The sequence below is a fragment of the Cynocephalus volans genome, chromosome 11 (genome assembly GCF_027409185.1).
Source record: "Cynocephalus volans isolate mCynVol1 chromosome 11, mCynVol1.pri, whole genome shotgun sequence".
Classification (NCBI taxonomy): Eukaryota; Metazoa; Chordata; class Mammalia; order Dermoptera; family Cynocephalidae; genus Cynocephalus; species Cynocephalus volans.
In genome coordinates, this window is record NC_084470.1 from 12,278,399 (window position 1) to 12,303,738 (window position 25,340).

At 36.1% G+C, this 25,340-nt stretch overlaps 1 protein-coding gene across 5 annotated transcripts in view; it reads left to right on the forward strand.

Annotated features, from left to right (window-relative positions):
* Positions 1–25,340, forward strand: part of KIZ (kizuna centrosomal protein) — a 144,720-nt gene that overhangs the window by 21,392 nt on the left and 97,988 nt on the right. For 2 of the 5 annotated variants that reach the window (XM_063114537.1, XM_063114539.1), the window contains exons 4-6: positions 6,347–6,439; positions 23,376–23,751; positions 24,405–24,735. In XM_063114537.1, coding sequence (XP_062970607.1) covers positions 6,347–6,439; positions 23,376–23,751; positions 24,405–24,735 — 800 coding nt within the window. The remainder of the gene's footprint in view (positions 1–6,346; positions 6,440–23,375; positions 23,752–24,404; positions 24,736–25,340) is intronic. The other 3 variants (XM_063114538.1, XM_063114540.1, XM_063114542.1) reach the window with 2 other exon arrangements.

The following is a 25,340-nucleotide window of genomic DNA, read 5'->3' on the forward strand; positions in this document are numbered from 1 at the left end:
TTGTGAATTAGTAAATAATCTACAGAGTGATGGTTTGGCCTCATGGAAATATTGTGTTCTTCGATAGCCTTTTACCTAATGGTTTTAGAATCTGTTGATAAGCCTTGCCTGAAGCAGTTATTATAGTGGAGGTCATGAAATGGTGATATGGTGATTTTCTTTTTTATGATCTGTTAGCTAGCTTACTTCTGTAACTAAGAGCATTCTTCCCCTCCCCCCTTCTTTTTCCTCTTTTTCTTTTAATATGGTGGACTTGTGGGGGTTTTTTGTGTGTTATCAACTATAGTAATTATTCTTTTTGTTGTTCCTATTGTCCAAAATTTGGCCAGTGAGAGTCTCTTCAGATTGGCTCTTGTGTCCTTTTCACATGGCCCCATAAATTCTGAGCCTTCTTTGCTTTTGGGCAGGTTTACCTTATATTTTCTGTGCCTCAGACATGGAATTAGCCTTTCACCAAAGAAGCTGTGCTTTTAATGGGGAAGGGGTATTTAGAAACCAAGGTCTGGGGGCTAGATATGCCCAAGCAATAGCAAGTTTTAGGTACAGCACTCCAGTTTTTTCACTTAGTATTCAAGTAGAATGCTTAGAGTTTAAAAACAGTTGTCATTATCAACTTTGTAAACTACTCTTTGAAGATTTCACTTAGAAAGTTAGAATGGTGGACAAAGCAGGGAATTTTGCCTTCCCCAAAGAATAAAGGAAATAATAGAACTTTTCCTCTTATTTTTATATTGAAGCTTTAATTGTTGATTTTTTTTGCCAGACATGCATTAGTTTATTTATTTTTTATTTTTTAATTTATCATTTTACAATGTAATCAATTTTCATGGCCCTTTACCAATTCCTGCCTTTCCCTCCTCCCTTTCCCCTTTCCCACCCATTGACAACCTCAGTTCTGTTCTCTTCTCTTAAAAAGTTCAGTGAATTATTGTGATTTGTGTATCTTTTTTTGTTATTTATTATTTATACTGCATATTCTCACTTATATGTGGGAGCTAATAAAAATAAATAATTGTTGATTTCTTATCATAACCAATGTGGGAGGAAGAAATTTGCAAGGAAGAATCATCTTTGTATTTTTATGTTGAGAGCTTTAGTTGTACATAATATGATATATTAAAAAACAAAACCAAAAAACTTGTATAATGTGTTTCCCATTTCTTTCTGCTTCTTGCTTTTATGCTGGTGTTCATTGATGCTTTAGGAATGCCAGAACCACTTGTCTCATAGTGCTGCCCTATTCAGGTATCAGATTTTTACCTCCTTTGTTGACTGACATCATGTTAAGTCTTAGGAGAAAGGTGTTCACAGTGTATTCATTGCCCAAACACCTCAAAATGCCAGGGGGATTTCCCCTTGAATAGAGTAAAGTTAATTCAAATGAACTTCAAATTGCTTGAATTTCAGAAAGTGAAACAAAGCAAAGCAGTTTGGAAAAGTGGGGATTTTCCCCAAATTACGCAAAGTATAATTCTACCTCTTTGCATAGGTGGGTTGGGTCTACCTTATTATATAATGTGTTAAAATCTTTTAAAATGAGCCAAATGCTGACAACACTTTCAATTGATTTTTTGACTCATAATACTTAATTCAGGGGCCTATCGTAATTTTTAGGGCTTTTTAAGGATATGGACCTGTTATGTAGTTTTGAAAATATAGTGTGGCTCTATTGCTACTTGTCAATAAAGAGGCTTGATAAACTCAGTTCAAGAATATAAATGTTAGTATTAGTAGTGCTGTGAGAACTGTGTCTTTCTCTCCCTTGTTCTGCCCTTCTGCTCCCTGCATTAGCTACTTTTGTAGAGGGGGCCCCAGTTGGTCTTAACTTAGAGCAGTTTTTCTCAGGTGCTCATTGTCCTTGTCTCAGGTTGGGTTCCAGACCCAGAGATAAGGATTTGACTATAAGTGGTTTATTTGGGAGTTGAAAGAATGTTAGTAGGCAAGTGGGGAGGTGAGACAGGGAGGGCACAGGGTGTATTATTAAGCCAACTCCCACAGTTGGCCACTGGAGCTTAATTCTCCACGGCAACTCTGGAAAGTGGTTTGAAGCATTTGGGATATGTATACCGCGGCTCCTGAGCAGCATTGAAGACTGATGGGCAGGTGGTGGGAAATTAACCATGCACTCCTGTGGGCAGAACAGCCTCCCCAGGTTCTGAGGAGTCTTAGGCACAGACACCTAGATACTGGAACTTAGAAGTACCAAGAAAGGTCCCATGGACATGTGTAGAGCATTGCCAGTGTCTGCTTTAGCCTCCCTCATGGCAGCAGTGCCAGGCTGGGGCCAGCGTGTCAGGGCATTCAGGGAGGGCCTGATTATGTCTCTCCTTGGCTTGAAATGCTGGCCCAGGATTTTTAGGACAAAGCCCTGATGCTGGTCTCTGCTTGCACATCACCCACAGCCTCAACCTTAGGACTCCCCCTGACACACACACATACAAACACATGCACACACACACATTCTTACTATATCTCTCTCGCACAAGTACACTGATGTGCACATCTCTCTCTGTGGCTTCCTGATCTGCCCCCTCCACATTCTCCCTCCAAACCCATCTCTTTCTCCTATCTCTCCCCACCCCATTCCTGTCTCCCTGTCTCTTCCTACCCTCAAATCTCACCATCCCTGTCTCCCCAAATCTTCTGTCTCTTCCACCCCCATATTCTTCCCACTATCTCTACATCTTTATCTCCTGCACCCATGTGCTCGCTCTCTCTGTCACACACACACACACACACACACACACACACACACACACACACACTCATATGCCCCCACAGTACTTTAAACATGCCGAACAATTTACATTTCTTTGAAAGCACCGCATTATCTCATACCTCCTTCAATTAGAAGGCCTTTCTCCCCCTGCCCTGCCTCAGGTCTGTGTCATAATTATCTCAGTAAGCACTTCCTCTGTGATATTATAATTGTTTACATGTCTGTTTTCCCACTTCACTGTGAGCTCCTAGTCTTATTTCAATACTCTCAGTATCTGACCCAGAATATAGTGCATAATAAGCACTAAGTAAGCACTGAGACCACTCCCCTTGACTGCAAGCACTCAGTAAGCATTGAGATTTCCCCCTTGACTGAAAATTAATTTTTACATGTTTTTTGTCTCATTCTCTTATGGATCATGAACAACTATGTAAGAACTAATGGTGATATTGATTGTACTCTGTTATACCTTCCTAGGAAGCATTTGTGTTTAATAGTGGAGGTGTTCTGAGAATACAATGTCATTATTTAAGATGTGATTCTCCTTAAAAATTCAGTTATTAGGTTATGTGTACTTATAGGGGATAAAATTTGAGAACAGATCTTTTGAGCTCTCATTCAATTCTTAATAAGCATTGTGACATACTGTGGGCAGGGCATGACCTTCAGCCTCTTGGAGGACAGAGTCTGTAACAAGTCCCATTTTTTTTTTTATCAACCAGAGTGTCTTACCTGTTAGTATATATTAGCTGAATAAATAAATGTTCCTCCATATCTTTTGGTAAAAGTTCACCATCTAATAGGAAGTACATATATTGGAAAAAATAGGGGAAGAGAAAACAAAAAGACTAAAGAATCTTAGTCTCATCTGTCATATTCATCCAAGAATCAAATTAGACAATTTTTTAACTCTCTTTATCCATTTCTTCAACTCTAATATGAGGAGACAGGGTCAGCCAATCTTAAATGTCTGTTCAATTCAACTATTCACTTATTCTGTAACTGAGAATTAGCTGTGCATGCCTGAAGATGAATGAAAAAAGGAAGCCTGTGAAAAATAATGGGAGTGGTGGCACTTTCAGGTAAACAGTAATGTGACATGGGGAAATTGAAGGAGTGAAAGTGAGACTACAGAAGAAGGAAGCATAATGTTGTAAGCATGAGGTGAGATCCCAGAGACCTAAAACATTTGCCGGAAACTCCATTCCTCTTCCTGCAACCCCAGATCATTCTCAGCAGATTTCAGTAATTGAGCTGAAATGAATTGCTTGTGTATAGTGAGGAAGTGAATGGGAAGGCTCTCCTAAATTTAGATGGGCAGCATCAAGCCAGTGTGGTGAAGCAGTACAGTAACAGACAGAACAAGTTACCTGACAGGTTAACTCAATACACTTGGGTTTATTTAAACAGATTTCCCGGGGGGGGGGGGGGGGAGATGAGGGGATTATCCTTAGAGGGGCTACAAACCAGGAAATGCTACAGGGCCTGAGTACTTTGGCCTTTGAAGTAGCAAATATGACGGTGAGAAATCTAGGGCATGTGGCAGGAAGGGAACAGTGAGGGAGCCTGCACCAGAAAGAAGGGATGCGTTGCAAGCCCTGATATATATCAGAAAGTAGCAGAAACACATGGGAACTGAACGGAGAAGAATTTAGGAATAAAATGTGAAAGACCAACAGTTGGAGATGTGGATGCAAATAAGGACATGTATTCTGATGTTGCAGCAGACATTTTTAGCTGGGGAGGTTTTGGAAAGATTCATCTGCACAGTATTTTCCAAACTTAAAAAGACTTTTAAAAGTGGTAGAAACTCTGCTTAGATACAGGTAGCAGAGGAAGTGGGACTAGGCTGTGCAGAGCACAGTTGAAAACCCCTGTTCTCTAGCGTTCAAGAAGTGGATTTGATGGATAGTAACCAAGTGTTGTATGTAAAAATAAAAGGCAAAAAGAACAAAGCATTTTTAGGTGGAAATCCATTGTCCCAGGGGATACAGAGTTAATCATTAATTCATTATAGTATCTCTTTGATTTCAAAATACGTGATACAGTTTTTATTTGCATCATTAATTCAGAAAAAGTACCTACAGTTTAGTAAAATTTTCAGATGTTTTGAGAACAATCTAAATTGGGCTCTTCAAGATACTTTTCTTACTGTTCTTTAGGAAGCCCTTATGCAGTTATCACTTCCTTTGTGCTGCAGCAAAATGAATTGAATAAAACTCTCATGTTTCCATAAGAAAGTGCTATGTCTTTGGAATGTATGGCTGTGAAATGATTCCATAATGAGGAAATCAGTATGATGCCCATAGATCTCAAACAGCATAAAAAAAAAATTTATAGTCACAGGAAAAAAGAATTTTTGTGTAACCTCTAATTATATGTTTATATTGTAATCCATCCCATCCCTTTTCAAAAATACTTTCCCTTGGAATTTGTAAAGTATGCATGTTTAAAGCTTTTGGGGTTAAAAATTAAGCATCTCTAAGTTCAAAGGAGTAGAGAACAGAGAGATGTAAATTGTGTTTTCATAATTGCCATATTTCTTTATCTTTCTGTTTATTTTATTATTTTATCATTTGTACTGGTCTTATAAAACTTTTATTTAATTAGGCTTTTATTTAGATCATTACTGCCATCTATCATGTTAATAGCATTCTGCTACAGAAAAAAATCCCTATGTAACTGTTATTAAAAATTGGACAGCCTATAAGACCTTTTAAAATATTGTGGGGGAAACAAATCAGTTTTGCTATTATTGCCTGTTCTTTTTTTCCATGTCAGAGTAAAGGTCGGGCCTATTTTATGTTCAGACTGAGACCTAAGGAAACAACTTTCTAATTTGATTATCTCATAGGTATGTTTCTCATTGCAGTGCATAACTGCCTAATTTAGAAAATGTTCTGATACTTATCTGTGATGAATCACAATCACTGACTCTTTTAAGGTTTTAATTACTAATGTACTGAATCAAAGTGCTTTTTTATACCTTTTAAGAAAAAGTCGTTTTATGATTGAATCACTTTCATCAATTATAATGCAGTAATGATGCAAACATCTTTACTTAGTCTAGAGCAAACTTGATTCTTATGTTGCCGAACATTGATATCTACAGTATATTTTTGATTCATTTTAAGTTGATAATCTAGCAAATAATATATTCAATTGTTGTGACTATTAGGACCACGATATTATGTAGATATTATATAGATAAGAATTCAGTAGGGTTTTTTTTTATCCTTTGAGACAAAATTTTTCAAACAAAACACTGTCTAATGTGTTACTTTCATACTGAAGTAACTGGACTTACATGATAGCTTAATGAGAGCGGCAAGCTGTTATTATATATATCAAGGTTTTATTTCCTAAGTCAAGAAAAAAATTATGTAAAAATTCATCAAACCTTATTTTATCAAAAAATTTGTAACATTTTGTAGAACTTAACGTTTGATATGTGTTATTTGTGAAATTTGTGAAATATCTTGATTTTCTATGATAAATTGAATTTCTTGGCAGCATCAGCTTTTCCTTTCTCATTGATGTCCCTTTTATGTTGTAAGGACTGCAAAATATAGACATGTGCTAGTTGTAATAATATCTACCACAAAATCAAACTTTGTTTCTATTTAGACTAAATATATGACTCAAATTAAGAAGATGCAGCTACTCTCAAAAGAAAGAGCCGTGATAAAAAGTGAACTGAAACATGAAGTTAGAGAAAAGGTAATAAATTAAAATGATAAACTTTCTCTTAACAAGATTTCTAGAGTGATCACATTGTTTTAAATAATATAATTTTATTACAAAAATCTTTTTGATTAAACCTTAAGTGATTATTTAAAGACTTTTGCTTATAGAATATTGCTTTAATGTCTAATATAATTAAATTTGCTGAAAGGCAGTCACTTTGGGGTTAAGAGAGAGACTCCAAAGAAAACCTCAGTGTCATTAGTAGGTAAAATTGGGTTTTTCTAAATAATGCTTTGCAGCTGCTTTTTGCTTAATTTGAGGAATGTTTTAAATGAAAAGTAAACAAAATGGGACATTTTGATTCTTTTTCTTTTTTGCGTATATAATATGGCACATTTTAACCTTTTCACAGAGAAAGTGGAAAGAAAAGATTGAACATCTAAGCAGTAGACAAAAAGATCGGCAAGGAATACTTAAATAAATTCTGCTATGTATCTGCCGTAATGCAGGCTTCTAATCCTCCCGCCTATCTCCATATAAATGATTCTGTTCGAGGCCATAGATGTTTTCTTCACTAAAAGCAGTAAAGCTCTTTTAGATGAAATGTCTAAAAACATCTTGTAATAACTTGGAGCATGCTGGCAAGAGTAGTCACTTGTGACTATGTGTGAAACCCCCTCAGCCAGTCGATATTTTAATAAGCCAAAATGGTAGCATCACTCCATTATTCAGAAAAGCCAACAGCGTGCTTGTTCCTTAGGCTGCAGCATTCATTAAGAAAAGCTTACTGTGCTGAAAGCTGGAAACAGATGATAACGGGATATGATTTTCATATTTAATGCTTTCCTTGGAAGAGTATGTGTGCTACAGATTGATAGAAGAATCAACTGCTACTTTACTAAAAGACTTTCAGGTTTGCCCTATAGCTACCGATGGAATCATTCAGCCAAGAAATTAACTTTTTCTCCTTTTACCTGCTTTATATATCTGCTAAGCAGGCTGCCTGGCTGCCAGTAAATGTTATTATGCAGTTAACTGTTTGGTATTTAAGACTCTTATCAGAAAAGAAACAGAGGCCACACTATTTTGTTTTTATAGTAGGAGGAAGGTTTTAGTTTTTCTTTCTTCCGTGCATTAGCAGGCATTAATCTGAGTTTATAGGAAGTTTTAGTTTTCTTTCCCTATAGATTAAAAAGTTAAAAAACCTAGAATTTAGAGCATTCTTTAAACTGTATGATACAAAACGGTAAGCCCCAGCAACCTTGACCTATATAAAAAGGCCTTTAATGGTAAATGATTTATATGCCATTAGATGTAGGCCAAATGTGATGTGATGTGATAGACTTCCAAACCATTCAGGCAGTTTTTCTGTTGACATTTGGTCATGAAATAATTGACGTGTTTTTAATCTGTAAGCCTGTGTGTTCTTTCTATGCCATTCCTGATAGATTCTTCGTACAGCAGTTTCAATGGTACTTAAGTAAAATGGGAGACTTTTTTTTCTTTTTGCACTACTGATTCTTTACCTTACATGTAGTTATGGAGTTTCCTTTTAAGTCATATTTAAAATTAGGGCAGGAGGCATACATACAGCTGATAAGCAACCCCTTAAAATGTTACATATAATAATTAGAAGTGTTTTCCTTTGTACAGAAAGGTGTCATCTCCTTAAATGCTTTGACTATTGACTATGCAAGAATCAACGAGGTAACATTTTGAGAAATTTATATCTTGCCTTTTCCAATTTTCCATTGATGTTCGATCAATTAAAAGGTAAACACATTTCAGCAAAATCATGATTTAGTTAATCCTTATTATATCCTAATTTCTGAACAATTTCGTATATGAGTTATGTTTTCTTTTTAGTGGAAATTCGAGCTTCTTGTCTTTAGATCGTCATATGAATTAGTCCCCATGCTGAGAGTCGGTCTCCAGGGACTTTGCTAATGCATAGGACAGTCTGACTGGTTGAATTCAGTAAATAGTTGTTGAGTAACTATTCTGTTTGAGAAGCCATAGTAAGCCCCTTTATGAATGCCACAATGCTTGCCCTCAAGGTGCTTCTCACAAAGCAGTGTTCTTTCAAGCCCAGGATAGTGTGTTATAAGTGCCAGTTACATGGGACAGATATGAACTATGTGGAGAAAGAAAATACTGCTTCCTCTGAAATGAATAACCCACACCTTGATGGAGGAGGTTGTGTGTGAACTGGCACTGAAGGATGGGTAGGATGTCAGTCAGTGGGGATGTGATAGATGACTAGAGGTAGGAGACATTAGGAGTAAAGGAGAAGCAGGAAAGTTCAGTGGGTAGTTGTCCAGGATGGCTGAAGTCTAAAGTTCTGGTAGGGAAGTAGAAAATAAGCTTGGAAAGGTACATGATGGGACTTCGCATCCAGAACTAAGGTTCTAGGCTCAAGAACTGAGATTTCCTCCTAGAATTATCATGCGTGCATGTGTGCATGTGTGTGTGTGTTGAGGCCGATGAAGGAAGGACTTTTGAACAGAGCAGTTACATCCCAGGTGTGCAGCTGTAGGAAGATGCAACTGGCAGAGTTGTGCAGGATGAACTGGGGGAAGGAGTGTGTGGAGCTGAGGAAATCAGGGTCAGTTCAGACAGGAGGAATTAACCGAGGACCTGCATTAGGGGTGGCTATTGAAGTGGAAAACACTAATAAAGGGGAGAGGATCTATCAAATTAGTGATAATTCCGAATTACAAAGATGTTTTTAAAAAGTGGTTGTATAAACTTTTAACCATAAGCATTAACTTGGATGCCAAGAAGAATCAAGTAGTGGTTGCCCATTTTTTTAATGTAAAACTCTGGCTCAGTTTTGCGGTAAGACACCCACTGTTTGCATGCATCCAGTGGCTGCTCTTTATTTATTTATTTTTTTTATAATTTTTTTTTTTTTTTTTTTTTTTGTCTTTTTGTGACCGGTAAGGGGATGGCAACCCGTGGCTTGGTGTCGCCCACATCGCCCACACCGGGCTCAGCCAGTGAGCGCACCGGCCATTCCTATATAGGATCCGAACCCACGGCGGGAGCTCCACTGCGCTCCCAAGCGCTGCACTCTCCTGAGTGCACCACGGGCCGGCCCCAGTGGCTGCTCTTTAAAGTCATGTGTTCTGTTCTCTTAAAAGGATTAATAACTGGTCTACTCATCCCCTAAGCTTGTTTCCAATTTTAATTTATTTAATAAACTTAAAAAGGCAAAGTTCAGGCCCCATTTTGAATCCTCACAGATTTTACTATAATTTAATAATTCTTCCCCTCTATTATATATTGTCATTTTTAATTTTAGGGTAAACTCTAGTTCTCTTTGTCTCTAGGCATATTCTTCTGGCTGCTCAGTTTTTTGGTATGAGCAGCAATTAGAGAATATACATAAAAACATATCAAAATGTGTGTACTCAAAGAAGATGGAGATGGCATTTGTGAATGAGAGTATAAATTTGGGGATGGGAGTTGATGGAGTTTGGATGTGTTGTCCCCTCCAAAACTCATGTGGAAATTTGATCCCTAGTGTGGCAGTGTTGGTAATGGGGGCAGATCACTCATGAATGGACTAATGCTCTCCCTGGTGGGGGGGCAGATTAATGAGTGAGTTCTCGCTCTGTTAGTTCCCACGAGAGCTGGTTGTTTAATAGACCCTGGTACCTCCCTTCTCTCTCTCTCTCTTGCTTCCTCTCATGACGTGATCTGCTTGTGCCTGCCACTTTCTGCCATAAGTAGAAGCAGCCTAGGCCCGTGCCAGATGCAGCAGTCCCAGAATCGTAAGCCAGATAAACCTCTGTTCTTTATATATTACCCAGTCTCAGGTATTTCTTTTATAGCAACACAAAATGGATGAATACAGAGGTTGTGAAGTTTCTTTGAACTATTATGCTGAAATATATTCTACTAGAAGCAGAAGTGAACTGATTATACCCTGCCAATCCTGGAGAACTGTTGAGCAGCAGGGAATTTCATCAGAGAACTGAAGGCTGGTTGGGAGTGTCACTTCCACTATGGTAACCCTCTTAGCAGGGATTCATGTAGAGAACGGTTATGCAAATTGTTACCCCACTTCTAATACCAGTACTAACAATGGATAATGATTATTGCACTGTTGCTATGTGCCAGGTGCTGCAGTAACACTTTATATACATCATCATTTAATCTTCTTGGCAACCCTGGAAGTAGATGCTATTGTTGTCCCCATTTTATAGAAAGGCTTAGAAAGGTTAATTAACTTGCTAGCCAAGACTACACAGCTAGGCAGAGCCAAAAGTTAAACCCAGACCATCTGGCTTTAGTGTCCAAATGTTGAGCCAGTTCAAATGTAGCATTACTTTAAAGTGAGCAGCAATTAATTTTTTCAAGTTTCTTTTTTGCTATAAAAGTTGTTGATGGGAATATAAAATGGTACAGACACTTTGGAGAGTAATTTGACAGTACCTGAAAAAGTTAAACATATAGTTAGCATGTGACCCAACAATTCCATTCATACCCAAGAGAAATGAAAACATGTTCACACAATATCTTGTACACAAATGTTCATAGCAGCATTATTCATAATAGCCAAAAAGTGCAAACAACTCGTGTTCATCATCTGATGAACAGATAAACAAAGTATGGTATATCCATAAAACAGGATATTATTCAGCCATGAAAAGGAATGAAGTACTGATACATGCTACTATATGGATAAATCTTGACAACATTATGGTAAGTGAAAGAAACTAATCGAAAAAGACAACATGTGATTCCATTCATGTAAAATGTCCAGAATAGGCAAATTTTTAGAGATAGAAAGTATATTCATATAAAATGTCGAGAATAGGCAAATTTTTAGAGATAGAAAGTAAATTAATGGTTGCCTAGGGCTGGGGGCTAGTTGGAGAGGATGAGGAGTTATTGCTAAAAGGTATGGGATTTCTTTTTGGGGTGATGAAAAATGTTCTAAAATTGATTGTGGTGATGTTTGCACACAACTCTATTATTTAGTGAATATACTAGAAACCACTTATTTGGATACTTTAAAAGGATGAATTTTATGGTATGTGAATTATATCTCAATATAACTGTTTTTAAAAGTTTCAAATCAAGTTGAATTTGTTAAATTGGGAAAAAAGACAAGAATAACAATGGTAATATTCCTGACATGATCCTATACAAACACATTTTGGTGAATTTCTTTTTCCTGTGTCTAGATTTATCTTCACAACAGGTATAAGCATACTGAGTATATATCATAGTCTTCATTTACCTCCTCTTCTGGGTAAGAGATTAAAGCATTTTTGATTATACACAGGATAGTTTATCATGTTAATCATAATTACTTTGTTCTTGTCTCATTTGTAGATTAAGTATGGTTGAAGGAGAATATGTATGGGCATCAGGTTGACAAGAGCTGGATCTGTGATGGTTAATTTTAGGTGTCAACTTGACTAGATTAAGGAATACCTAGAAACCTGGGAAAGCATTATTTTTGGGTGTGTCTTTAAGGGTGTCTCTAGAGGAGATTAGCATGTGAGCCAGAGTGTACTAGGTAAGAAAGACCTGCCCTCAATATGGCAGGCACCACCCCATCTCTTGGGGGCTTGGAAAAAACAAAAACAGGAGAAGGCAAATGTGTTTCTCAATCCTCTGGAGCTGGGATACACTCTTCTTTCCTGTCCATGGACATGAGAACTCCAGGCTCTTCAGTGTTTGGGTTCCAGGACTTACATAGGTGGCACCTCCAGGCACTCAGTCCTTTGGCCTCAGACTGAGAATTACACCATTGACTTCCCTGGTTTTGAGGCTTTCAAACTTGGACTGAGCCACACTGCCAGCATCCCAGGATTTCCAATGTGTAAACGGCCTGGTGAGACTTCTCAGCCTTCATAATCACATGAGACAATTCCTCTAATAAATCCCCTCTCATATATCTGTATACATGTCCTTTTGGTCTGTCTCTCTGGAAAACCCTAATATACCCCCCCCCCAATAAACTTACTTTATCAAAGTCTTCTTACTTAATTAAAAACTGCTCATCTGTGGTTTTCCTGCCAAAAATGCATAACTTGAATGTAATTATAAGGAAACATCAGTCAAACACGTATTGATAGAGAGTCTGCAAAATAGCCAGCCTATATTCTTAAAAAATGTCAAGGTCAGGAATGACAGGTCTTTCTAGACTGAGAAACATGACCTTAGATTGGACACTGAACCTGGAACAAAGGTAGCTAGCTATAAAAGACATTCATTATTGAGTCAATTGACAGAATTTGAATATGGACTGTGGAAGAGAAAATAAGATTATATCAATGTTAAATTTCCTGATTTTGATCATGAACTCTACTCATGAAGGAGAATGTCCCTATGCTTAGGAAATACCCATACACACTGAAGTGCTTAGTGGTAGGAGGGACGGGTGTCTTGACTTACCCTCAAATGATTAAGAAAAAATAGTATGCATATACATAAGTATATACACACGTATATATAGAGGGAGACAGAATGATTAAAACAAAAGGAGCAAAATGTAAATTTGTAAATCTGGCTAAAGAATATTAGGGGAGTTTTTTGTATGATTCTTGCAACTTTTCTGTAAATTTGAAATTATATCAAAATAAAAAGTTACATCCCTCCCCCCACCCTGCCAAAATAGCAATAACTAGAAATATTGTAGTAAAAACTTCCTATTGGGTCTCAGAAGATTCTCTCAACTGCAAGTTGCCTCTTTTGGTCCATGTAGTAGATTGAATAGTCCGGCAAAACTCATTGAAGCTCGAATTGTGTCCCCCAGGCTTTACGTATTAGAAACTTGGCCCCCACTGTGACTGTTAAGAGGGCAGGGAATCCTATTATGGTAATTGAAAGGTGGAACCTTGAAGAGGTGATTGGATTGTAGGACCAGGCAGTAGAGAACGGATTAAAAATGGTGGTCAGGAGTGTGGTTCTGAGGGCTTTAAAAGAAGAAGAGAGTCTGTCTTTCTCTCTCTCTGCTCTCTCTGCTTCCACCATCTTACAATATGAGACCCCTGGGTCACTGTCGCCACCACCAGATGGACTTTGGATTTCTCAGCCTCAGCAACTGTAAGCAATAAGTTTCGTTTTCTTTATAAATCACCCAGCTCCATGTATTTTGTTATAAGCAACACAAAACGGACTAATACAGGCCGAATGGTAAATGAGGCACCACTTCATAGATTTTCATTTTTATGCATGATTAAGGGCCACCTTTTCATAACTCCTGATTAATTACGGGCGACTAAAATGTACTGTTCTCATTAATCAGCGTATCACTAGACTTTGTAGAGGATCCAGAATTCAGTATTATAAGAGGTATGGCAATACTTGGGAAAATTGCACAGCACATACTAACTACTTGCTGTCGCAGAGTTGTAACTTCTCTCTTAACAGTGCTGTCTTTTGAATTGGTCATTGTTTTTACTTCCTGTGGTTCTCGGAGCATTCATATAAATTAAATCATGGTTGTATGCTGCCTTTCTTGATTGTACAGGTTACCATTTTGATTGTTGTTGTTTCCAGTTCTTAGCTCTCTGGGTTCTTTATCCACCGAGAAGGGGCCTGGAGTCTTTTGCCTCTCTTAGTGGGTAAGAGAAGTTTGAGAATTACTGGCTGAGAGGAGAAATTCAAGGGTACTTCCTTTGGCTCTCCCCAGGAGGCTTTCTTATCTCTGAGATGGGCCTACTCTTTTGCTTGTGTCTTGGCCTTTAACAGACCAAAACAAGAGGGGTGCTTACAACTGCTATGTCTTTCCTGTGCTGGGTTGGTAATTGCCCTGGGACTGGTTCTTTAACACCTTCTAAACTGATCTCGAAAGTGAGAAATGAAAGGCCTCTCAGACTTAACAAGTCTCATCACCGATTTGCCTCAAGTGTCTACCAAGTGACCGTTATTGCATGTCCAGCCTGAGGCTGAGGCCTCAGCGTTAAGCCACTAGAGCTCTCTACAGTAGCACATCCCTTGGAGCCATCTATTTATTTATTTATTTTTTTTTTTTAACCTTAAATTTTTTTTTTCTGGATTGTAATTCTCTTTTATTCTTTTTTTAAAAATTGATTACAAAGCTGACAGTTACCACCTGTGCCCAAGATGTTATGATAAGATCAATACTATCAGCATGCCCATTACTACAAATTGCAATTATTCCCTGTGCCCCCCACCCAACCTCTCCCAGACCTCCATCCTCCTGCCACTTTCTCCCATCCCCCGAATTCCTAGGTATGTTCTCTCCTTCTGCAAGTCCAGTGCACCACTATAGCACTATAGTCATCTATTTAAACAACTTTTTTTTTTTTTTTTGAGAACAGGAAAAATGAAAGTAGTTGTTGGATTAGGGTAGTAGTAACAGATGATTTTTGCCTGTTTTAAAATTTGTCTTTGTTATTACATCAGCTTTTTTATTATAAGAGAAATAGAAGACACTTTGCATCACAAATACTGTTCATATTTGATGAATTAGAATGTTGATTAATATCATTTTGCTATTTAAGCCATATGGTATAATGGTCAATTCTTAACAATGACACAGTGGCCTCTTTGGATGGCAGAATGACAGTATCCTATAAGGCAGTCTTGACCCAGCAATTTTAGTTCTAGGATATACTTGCATGTGTGCAGAGACATATACTGAAGGATAATCATTTCAGCATGGTTTAGAGTGGTAGATGGTGGGGAAAAAAACCCAAGGTCCCTCAATAGTAGACTGGTTAAGTTAATTATGGTAAATCTATAGAATAGGAAATATGTAGCTATTAAAATTATAATAGTATGCCATCCTTTATACACCCACATACTTGCTAGTATGTGCATAGAACATCTCCAGAAACATCTGCAAAAAACTTACCAGAGTTACTGTCTCTGGGGAGAACAACTAAAAGACTGAAGTTTAAAGGGGTCATGGAGGGAGGATTTTCTTTTTCCTCTAAACTTTTTTATCCTGCTGGATCTTCATACTCCCTTCCGCAACGGCACAGGTATACTTTTCCTGATCTTAAATTAGCCACATAACTTAATTTCTTCCATAAGAATTTTTTATTTTTTTTTCTTTTTCTTTTTTGTGACAGCTGTATGGTTTTTAGTATATTCCACAGAGTTGTGTAGCCATCATCACAATGAATTTTAGAATATTTTTATTGCTTAAAAAGAAGTCCTTTAGCAGTCACTCCTGGCTTCCCTCAACTTCTCTCACCCCCTACTCCTCCCACCACTGCCATCCAGCCCCTATCCTTAGGCAACCATTTATCTGCTTTTTGTCTCTAAAAACGTGCCTATTCTAGACATTTCCTACAAATGCAATCTTATAAACTTTATGACTGGCTTCTTTCACTTAGCATAATGTTTTCAAATGTCATTGTGATGTAGCAGGTATCAGTATTTCATTCCTTCTTTATGGTTGAATAATATCCCATTGTATAGATATACCACATTTTGTTTATCTAGTCATCGGATGAGGGACATTTGAGTTGTTTGTAATTTTTGGCTATTATGACTAATGTTGCTATGAACATTCTTGTACAAGATTTTGTGTGGACATATGTTTTTACCTTTCTTGAGCTAGGTATGGAATTGCTGAGTCATATGTTAACTCTGTGTTTAACTTTTTCAGGAATTGCCAAACTGTTTTCTAAAGTGATTGCACCATTTTACATTCCCACCAGCAATGTATGATGATTCTAGTTTCTCCACATCCTCAGCCACACTTGTTATTGCCCATCTTTCTTATAGCCATTGCTATGGTCTGAATGTTTGTGTCCCCTAAACTTTGTATGTTGAAATCTTAATCTCTAAGGTGTTGGTATTAAGATGGGGGGCCTTTGGGAAGTAGTTAGATCATGAGTGGAATTAGTGCCATTATGTAAGAGGCCCAAGGGAGTTTTTGCCCCCTTCATCATCTGAGGATACAGCAGAAAGGTGTCATCTTTGAGAAAGCATGTCCTCACCAGTCCCAGAATCTCCCAGTGCCTTGATGTTGGACTTACCAGTCTCCAAAATTGTGAGAAAGAAATACCCAGCCTATGGTCTTTTGTTAGAACAGGCCAGATGAACTAAGACATTGTAGTGGGTAAAGTGGTATCTTAGTTTGCTTTTGAATTACATATCTCTAATGAGGGAATATACATTTCATTTGTTTGTTGGCCATTTGTATGTCTTCTTTGGAGAAATGTCTTTTCAGATTCTTCGACCATTTTTAATTGGGTTATTTGTCTTTTGCTGTCTAGTTGTATGATTTCTTTATGTATTCTGTATGCTAGATCATGACCAGATACATGATTTATAAGTATTTTCACCCATTCTGTAGGTTATCTTTTCACTTTTCTGATGATGTCCTCTGAAGCACAAAAATTTTTAATTTTGATTAAGTTCAATTAGTCTTTTTCCTTTGGTTGACTGTGCTTTCAGTGCTGTATCTAAGAAATCATTGCCTAATCCAGAGTCACAATGATGTACACTGATGTTTTCTTCTAAATGCTTTATGGTTATAGATCTTACACTTAAATCTTTGATACATTTTTTAAAAATTTGTATATGGTGTGAGGTAGGAATACAACTTTATTCATTATTGCATGGATATCCCATTGTCATAACACCATTTGTTCAAAAGACTGTTTTTTTCCCATTGAAACATCTTGATACCCATGTCAAAAATCAGTTGACTGTAGATACATGGATTTATTTCTGAACTCTCAGCTCTGTTCTGTTGATCTGTATGTCTATCCTTATGCCAGTACCACTTAGTCTAGAATTACTCTAGTAAGTAATTTTTGTAGTAAGTTTTGAAATTGGGAAATGAGTCTTTCAGCCTTTTTCTTCTTTGCAAGATTGTTTTGACTATTTCTCATCCATTGTATTTCCATATGAATTTTAGTATCAGCTTGTCAGTTTCTGCAAAAATACCAGCTGGGATTTTGATAAACATTACACTGAATCTGTAGATCAGTTTGGTGAGTATTGTCATCTTAACAATTTTAAGTCATGTTTCTTGACCACAGAATGTCTTTTCATTTATTTATGTCTTTAATTTCTTTCATCAGTGCTTTGCAGTTTTTATTATACATGTCTTGTACATCTTTGTTAGATTTATCCTATGCACTTTATTCTCTTTGATGCTATGGTAAATGGAATTGTTCTCTGATTTCAATTTCTAATTGTTTATTGCTAATGAATAGAAATATATTATTTCTATTTGTGTATTGATAATTGATTGTTGGTTTTGTATTCTTTAACCTTGCTGAATGTATTTATTAATTCTAATCATTTTATTGTGGATTCCTTAAGGTTTTCTTTATACAAGATCTTGTTATCTGTGAATAGAAATAGCTTTACTTCTTGTCTGATTTAGATGCCTTTCATTTCTTTTTCTTGTCTTACTACTCTGGCTAGGATCTGCAGTACGGAGTTGAATAGAAGAGGTGAGAGCAGACATTCTTGTGTTAATCCTTATCTTTCGGGAAAGCTTTCAGTCTTTCACCATTGACTATGATGTTGTTAGCTGTGGGTTTTTCATAGATGTTCATTATCAGGTTGAAAGAAATTTTTTTTTATTTCTAGTTTGTTGAGTGATTCTTTTTAAAATCATGAAATACATTTGAGATTTTGTCAAATGCTTTTTCTATGTCTATTGAGATAATCATATGGGGGGGTTGTCCTTTAGTCTATTAATATAGTGTATTACATTAATTGATTTTCATATGTTGAAACAACATTGCATTCCTGGGATTAGTTCTACTTAGTAATACAGTCCTTTTTATATGCTGCCTGATTCACCTATTTATTGAGAGTTTTTTAACCTATATTCATAGGAAATTGTAGTCTTTAGTTTTCTTGTGACATCTTTGCCTGGTTTTGGTGTCAGGGACCAGCCTCATAGGATGAGTTGAGAAATATTTCTTTCTCACCTATTTTCAGAAGAATTTGTGAAGGATTGGTGTTAATTCTCCTTTAAATGTGTGGTAGAACTTTCCAGTGAAGCCTTCTGGTCCTTGACTTTTCTTTGTGGGAAGTTTCTGATTGCTAATTCTATTGCTTAACTTGTCTATTCATATTTTCTATTTCTTCTTGAAGCAATTTTGGTAGTGTGTAATCTAGGTGATCTAATTTGTTGGCATACACTTATTTGTAGTATTTCCTTATTTTTTTTTTTACTTATGTAAGGTTAGTAACAAAGTACCCATTCTCATTTCTAATTTTAGTAATTTGAGTTTTCTCTCCTTATTTCTTGCTGAGTCCAGCTTAAGGTTTGTCAATCTGTTAATATTTTCAAAGAATCAACTTTTGGTTTTATTGATTTTTCTCCATTGCTTTTTAATTCGCTAATTTATTTGTTTCTGCTCTAATCTTTATTATTTTCTTCCTTCTACTTGCTTTGGATTTAGTTTTCTCTTTTTCTCATTTCTTACCATGGAAGATTAAGTTATTAATTTCAGATCTTTCCTCTTTTTTAAGATAGGCCTTCACAACTGTGAATTTTTCTCTAAATACTGCTTTCACTGCTTTCCATTGGTTTTGGTATGTTGTCTTTCCCTTTTCATACATCTCAAAGTATTTTCTAATTTTGCCTGTGATTTTTTCTTTAACCCATTGTTTATTTAGGAGTGTGTTTTTTAATTTCTATATATTGGTGAATTTGTCACATTTCCTTCTTATTGATTTCTAATTTTATTCCATTGTAATCTGATCAGAAAACATATTTTCAATCTTTTTAAATTTCTTGAGACTTAATTTATGGCCTATGAAGAATACATATGAGTATATTCTTAAGAATGTTTTATGTGCACTTGAGAAGAATGTATATTCTGCTGCTAGTGTGTGGAGTCTTCTGTATATGTCTGTTAGGTCTAGTGTGTTTGCAGTTATTCATGTCCTCTATTTTCCTTATTGATCCTCTGTTTAGTTCTATCCATTATTGAATGTTGGTATTATTGTTGAATCATCTATTTTTACCATCAATTCTCTCAGTTTTTGCCTTGTGTATTTTAGGGCTCTGTCGTTATGTGTACGTATGTTTCTAATTGTTATGTCTTTTTCATGGATTTACCTTTATATCATTATAAAATGTACTTTGTCTTCAGTAACAATTCTTGTTTTAAAATCTGTATTTTGTCTGATAGTAGTATAGCTATTACAGCTTTCTTTTGGCTACTGTTTGCATAGTATATTTTTTCCATAGGGCTCTGATTATCTTTTTCCATCCTTTTACTTTTAACCTATTTGTGTCTTTGAATCTAAAATGAGTCTCTTTTAAACAGCATATCATATAGTTTGATCATGTTTTTTTTTTTTTTTCTTTTGGTGTATTCTCCAGTATCTAACTTTAATTGTAGTATTTAATCCATTTACATTTAACCTATTTACCAGTGAGGCAGGATTTTTGTCTGCCATTTTGCTATTTGTATTCTGTAAATATCTTTTTTGTTCCTTTATTCTTCCATTACTGCCCTCTTTTATGTTAAAAAATATTTTCTAGTGTGCCATTTTAATTCCCTTGTCATTTCTTTTATTGTGGGTTAAGTTAATATCTTAATTTTTAATAATCTAATTTAGATTAATACCAACTTAATTTCATACAATGCAAAAACTTTGCTCCTGTATAGCTCCATTCCCTTCCTACTCCTTTGTGATGTTAGTATAATATAAACTACATCTTTATATTTTATATGCTGTTTATCAGTGCAGATTTATAATTATTGCTTTATGAAGTTGCCTTTTAAATCATATAGGGGAAAAAAAGTTACAAATAAAAAATACATTTGTACTATCTTTTTATATTTACCAATGTAGTTACCCTTACTACTGTTCTTTATTTCTTCATGTGAATTTGAGTTACTGTCTTATGTCCTTTCATTTTAGCCTGTAGGACTTCCTGTTGTATTTCATGTAAGGCCAGTATGGTAGTGACAAATTCTATTTTTGTTTATCTAGGAATGTGTTAATTTCTCCTTAATTTTTGAGGGAAAGTTTTGGTGAATATAGAATTCTTGGCTGATAGTCTTTCTCTTTCAACATTATCAGTATGCCATCCCACTACTGGCCAGCCTTCATGGCTTCCAGTGAGAAATCAGCTCCTAATCTTATTGAGGATCAGTTGAATGTGAGGGCATCATTTCTTTATTTTTGCTTTCAAGCTTCTCTTTTTGTCTTTGTCTTTCAGTAATTTGATTATAATGCTTGTAGATGTGGATCTTTTTAAATTTATCCTACTTGGACATTGTTGAGCTTCTCAGATATATACATATTAATGTTTTTCATCAAATTTGGGAAGTTTTCGCAATTGTTTCTTCAAAACTCTTTGTCACCTTCTCTCTCGCTTCTCTTTCTGGACTTCAATTAATGTGTAAGTCAGTATGCTTAATGGTGTCCCAGAGGTCTCTGAGGCTCTGTTCATTTTTCTTTATTCTTTTTTCTTTCTTTTACTCAGACTGGATAATCTCAACATACCTATATTTAAGTTCACTAATTCTTCTGCCTGTTCAGATCTGCTACTGAGACTGTCTAGTTAATTTTTCATTGAGGTGATTGTACATTTTTTTTATTTAAAAAAATTCTTACAGACTTACAAGTGTTTGCTAGATTGCACTTATCAGCTTCAGAATTTCTACATTTCTATTTGGTTATATATTTTATAATTCCTATCTCTTTATTAATAATCCTATTTGGTCATTGTTCTCATACTTTACTTTGGTTCTTAAGACATGATTTCCTTTAGTTCTTTGAACATATTTTTAATAGTGAATTTAAAGCCTATGTCTACTAAGGTTAATACCTGTAAACTTAGGAACAGTTTCTTTTGTCTTTTTTTTCCTCCTGTGTATGGGTTATAGTTTCTTGTTTCTTTCATGTCTCCTGATATTTTGTTGAAATTTTGATGTTTTAAATAATAAAATGTGGCAACTCTGAAAATTGGATTCTGCCTCTCCCAGAATTTGTTGTTGCTGTTTGTTGTTATAGTATTTGTTTGCTTAGTGATTTTCTGAGCTAGTTATGTAAAGTCTGTATTCTTTTTTATGTGTGGTCACTGAAGTTTCTATTCAGTTAACTTAGTGGTTAGCTAATGATTAGAGAGATGTTTCTTTAAATGCTTAGAACCAGAATTCTCACAGTCTTTGCCAAGTGGCTCTAGGTGTGTGTTGGGGCACTACTTCAACACTCATTCAGGCTGTTTACAACTCCACCTTAGCCTTCGCTTCCTGCTCACACAGAGCCTCAAGGTAAGCCAGAGGTGACAGCTTAGGACTTTTCCTGGGCATGACCACAGACCTGGGCATGCAGATGTCCTTCTAGAGTCCCAGGAATATATTGGATCTTTTCAGAGCTCCCTGTAGACATTTCATTCATCAGCTTTTTCTTTTTCTGGCTAGCCTATTCTTTGCCCTATGTATTGTCCACTGCCTTAAGCAGCCTTGATGTTAAACAGTTGCCTCTGATTATTTTCAACAAACACCTCCAGGGAGAATGTTGTTTGTACTGGGTGGGCTCTGAGTCAGGTCAAATAAAGACAGGTCTTTTAAATGAGGTCTTCCAGGAATAACCAGACAGGTCAAATAATGACTTTTCTCTAGGATTGGGGCTTTGAAAGAATGCCATCCCTATTTTGCCCCTTCCAGTGGCTGCTAGGCCTGTTGATTTACACTGAGTACAGACTGTTTTCAAGTTTACCACAGACCTGGGGAGAGAGGAATGGGAATAAGGGAAGTTAAAATGCCACAAAGCTCACTTTTCTTATTACAATTTGGCTGTTATTCTTGAATAAATGCTCCCCAGAATGCTGCAAGCTTGTGGTTAATTTACAGAGTTCTGAAATTTATTATGAAATTTTTTTCCAGTTTTATTCATTTTATGGGGCAGAGAATTTTCAGAGGTCCTATTCCACCGTTTTCTCTGACATCCCTGTTCATTTGTTGTTAACTTAAAAGTTGTTTCTTTTATTTTGGATATAGAAGAGACAATATATTTGAAAATTCTGTTTCAGCTGTACATATGGCATTTTCTCTCTCAAAATTCTGTTTCAGTTGTGTGTATGACATCTTCTCTGTCAAACTTTGGATCTCAGTTTTTCCATCTGCAGAGGAGGGGTGCAAATATATCTCCCCATCTACTCCATATGCCTGTGTTAATTAAATGCTCTTATGTGTTGGAAGTGCTTTGGTCCCTTTAGAAGAAAAACACTTAACTTTCCAAAGGCTTCATGATTGTTGTTCTGCTTCCTACTGTGTGTCCTCGATCAATCTACTGAACCAGTTACTTCTCTCTTTCTAAAGACGAGACAATGCTCCCTTCTTGTCCCATAGACATGCCAGTACATTTACATTGCTTTAAATGTCTTTAAAATTGCTTGAAGATGTTCAGCAAAACCTGTTGCTATTATTTACAGTTTGACTAGAAATTATAAATATTTTCCACATGATGCAGTATATTTTAATGCCATCCTGCAGATGATTAGCGGAAGTTTTTAAATATTACACATAATTCTGGAAATAGAGTTTTGAAACCTCCTTTGTATGTCCTTCTCATTCGCTCTTTGGTGTTTTTTGTTTGTTTGTTTGTTTGTTTTTTGGATCAAGTACCTCCCTAGTTCCATTGATTCCAAACTTCTCTGTGGAGAGCTTTTAGAACTCATAGCTTTTTTTGTTTTTTATTGTGGTAAAATATACATCACATAAAATTTACCATTTTCGAGTACATAGTTCAGTTGTATTAAGCACATTTGCATTGTGTGATGCATGCATCCCTTTTTCAGAAATATAGATTCTCTAGTTCCCTCACTATTTGCTTTGTGAAGCAACATCATTGTTACAATTAGATAGTATGGACTGTACTGTTTTTTGCTCATTCATTATATAGAAAGCTGTGAGTTTTATGAAATATAGTAGCTACTATTTTGGTGGTCATGCTTCCTTTAGATCCTTTCATTTCTAGAAACAACCTAATTGTTCATACACAATATATTTAACTCACATCTGTTTTGGTACTGCAGGTTGTAATGCCAGCAGGAATTAACTCGACGATAGTGGTATCAAGAGGATTGTATCATCCAGCAACAATCTTTATGGGCCGCCAAATGTCAGCCATCTCAAGCATTGGAGATTTCAGTGCAGAGCAGAAATCTCCCCAACCCCCAAAGAACTTTTCAATTCCTGACCCATGTTCACACCGGCAGACAGCCCAGAGCAGTAACGTGACAGACAGCTGTGTAGTACAAACTAGTAGTGACACACAGTACTTAAATAAGTCTGACAAAACAGATGGAAAGACATCTTTTCATATTGGTGAGAAAACGCCAGTCACAGCCAGTTTATTTTCTGAGGAGGAACAAACTCGTTGCTTGGAGATAGGAAGCAACGCACGTCATGGTAAGAGTAATTTATCTGAAGGCAAAAAGTCTGCTGAACTCCATTCCCTGTTACAGGAAAGATTAAGTCCAGAGCACAGAACTACTGATTTAAAGTGTGACAGTTCCAGCAGATCAGAGGGATCAGAGGGAGAAATACTGACATGGGAACATATTGAAGTCGAGGAAGAAAGAGCAGCCCACCAGTATCTCTGATATCAGTTTCAGAATACTGTGCATCTGAAAATAAGTGGTCTCAAGAGAAGCATTGTGCTTGGGAAGGTTTCTCAGGTGGGATGAGCGGCTGAGTTTCTTTGCTGGTTTTTATTGGCATTTAGTCTTTCTGGGTGGTAGTGATTTCATGTAAGGACAAAATATACTCATTTTATTTCTTTGTCAAAAAAAACAAAATAGTGGCTTTGCCAACAAATTCCATTCTAATGAATTCTTAAATATTTTTGCGAGTAGATTCACTGATTTTTAAATCTACTGTGATATTTTTTAACCTACCGTGATATTTTTTAAAATATTTGTTAATATTTTTGAGTTTTTAAATACTCTAATTAGTTGTGGATTGTTTCTGCATGTGTTTAACTGATGCCTAATCCTGCTCTGTGTTATCTCACTTCTCTCTGAAGTTAGTGATCAGTCATCTATTCATATCCCCTCTTACAGATCATCTTGCTCATGGGGACTCAAAGTCACAACGACAAATGCAAGAACAAAAAATGTTCAGAAAAATGCAAGAGAAACAGGAGGAAGATTTGAGCAGCAGCAGTGACCTCACAGTTTCTGTAAGTGAGGATGATCTGATTTTAAGGAGTCCAGAACCACAGCCAAAACCGGGTGACAAGATAGAAGGAGAAGATGGAATACAGGCCTTAAAATTAATCCACACTGAGCAAGAAAGAGATGCCCTATCCACTGACAAAAATAATCATATTTTGCAAACCCTAAGCTCTCCTGATTCAAAAAAGGAATCCTCTACTAACTCACCAACAAGAGAGTAAGCCATTCAATTTTTTTTTACTCTTCTGTTTTTAATTATAGACATTTTTAGAGACCTTTCCACTGAGAATGTATTACTGAGCACTTAGCCATGAATGTGTAAGTTCCTTAAGTCTCATAAGTAGTCTTTTAGATAAGATCTAATTTTCTTTCTTTTACTTTCTCTCTCTTTTTTTTTTTTAAACAAAATAGGTTTAAAAGTCTGAATATCACTGAACTGTGGTGATTGACAGTTTATAATTATATCCAAACAATTTCTGGTTAATTCATAATTCTTTCTCACCATTCCCGACCCTCAAGCCTTTTAGGAAGTAAATTCATTTTGAACTTCTGGTACCATAGAAGGTGACAAATAGTTAAACTTACTAGGAATTCAATTTTAAAGACTAAGAACTTTGTATCTAATTAATTTGCTTAATCCTTATATTCCTTCCCATAATGCCTTTTCTGTCCTGTGACTAAATATGAGTTAATAAGTTCTTCTAATTGTATTTCTAAACCAGCTTTCCTTTTCTGAATGTAAATATGAGGACATTGGAATCTCTAGTGTCAAATAGGAACATCAGTGTTATATATTTTGAGCACTTATAATATCTAATTCAT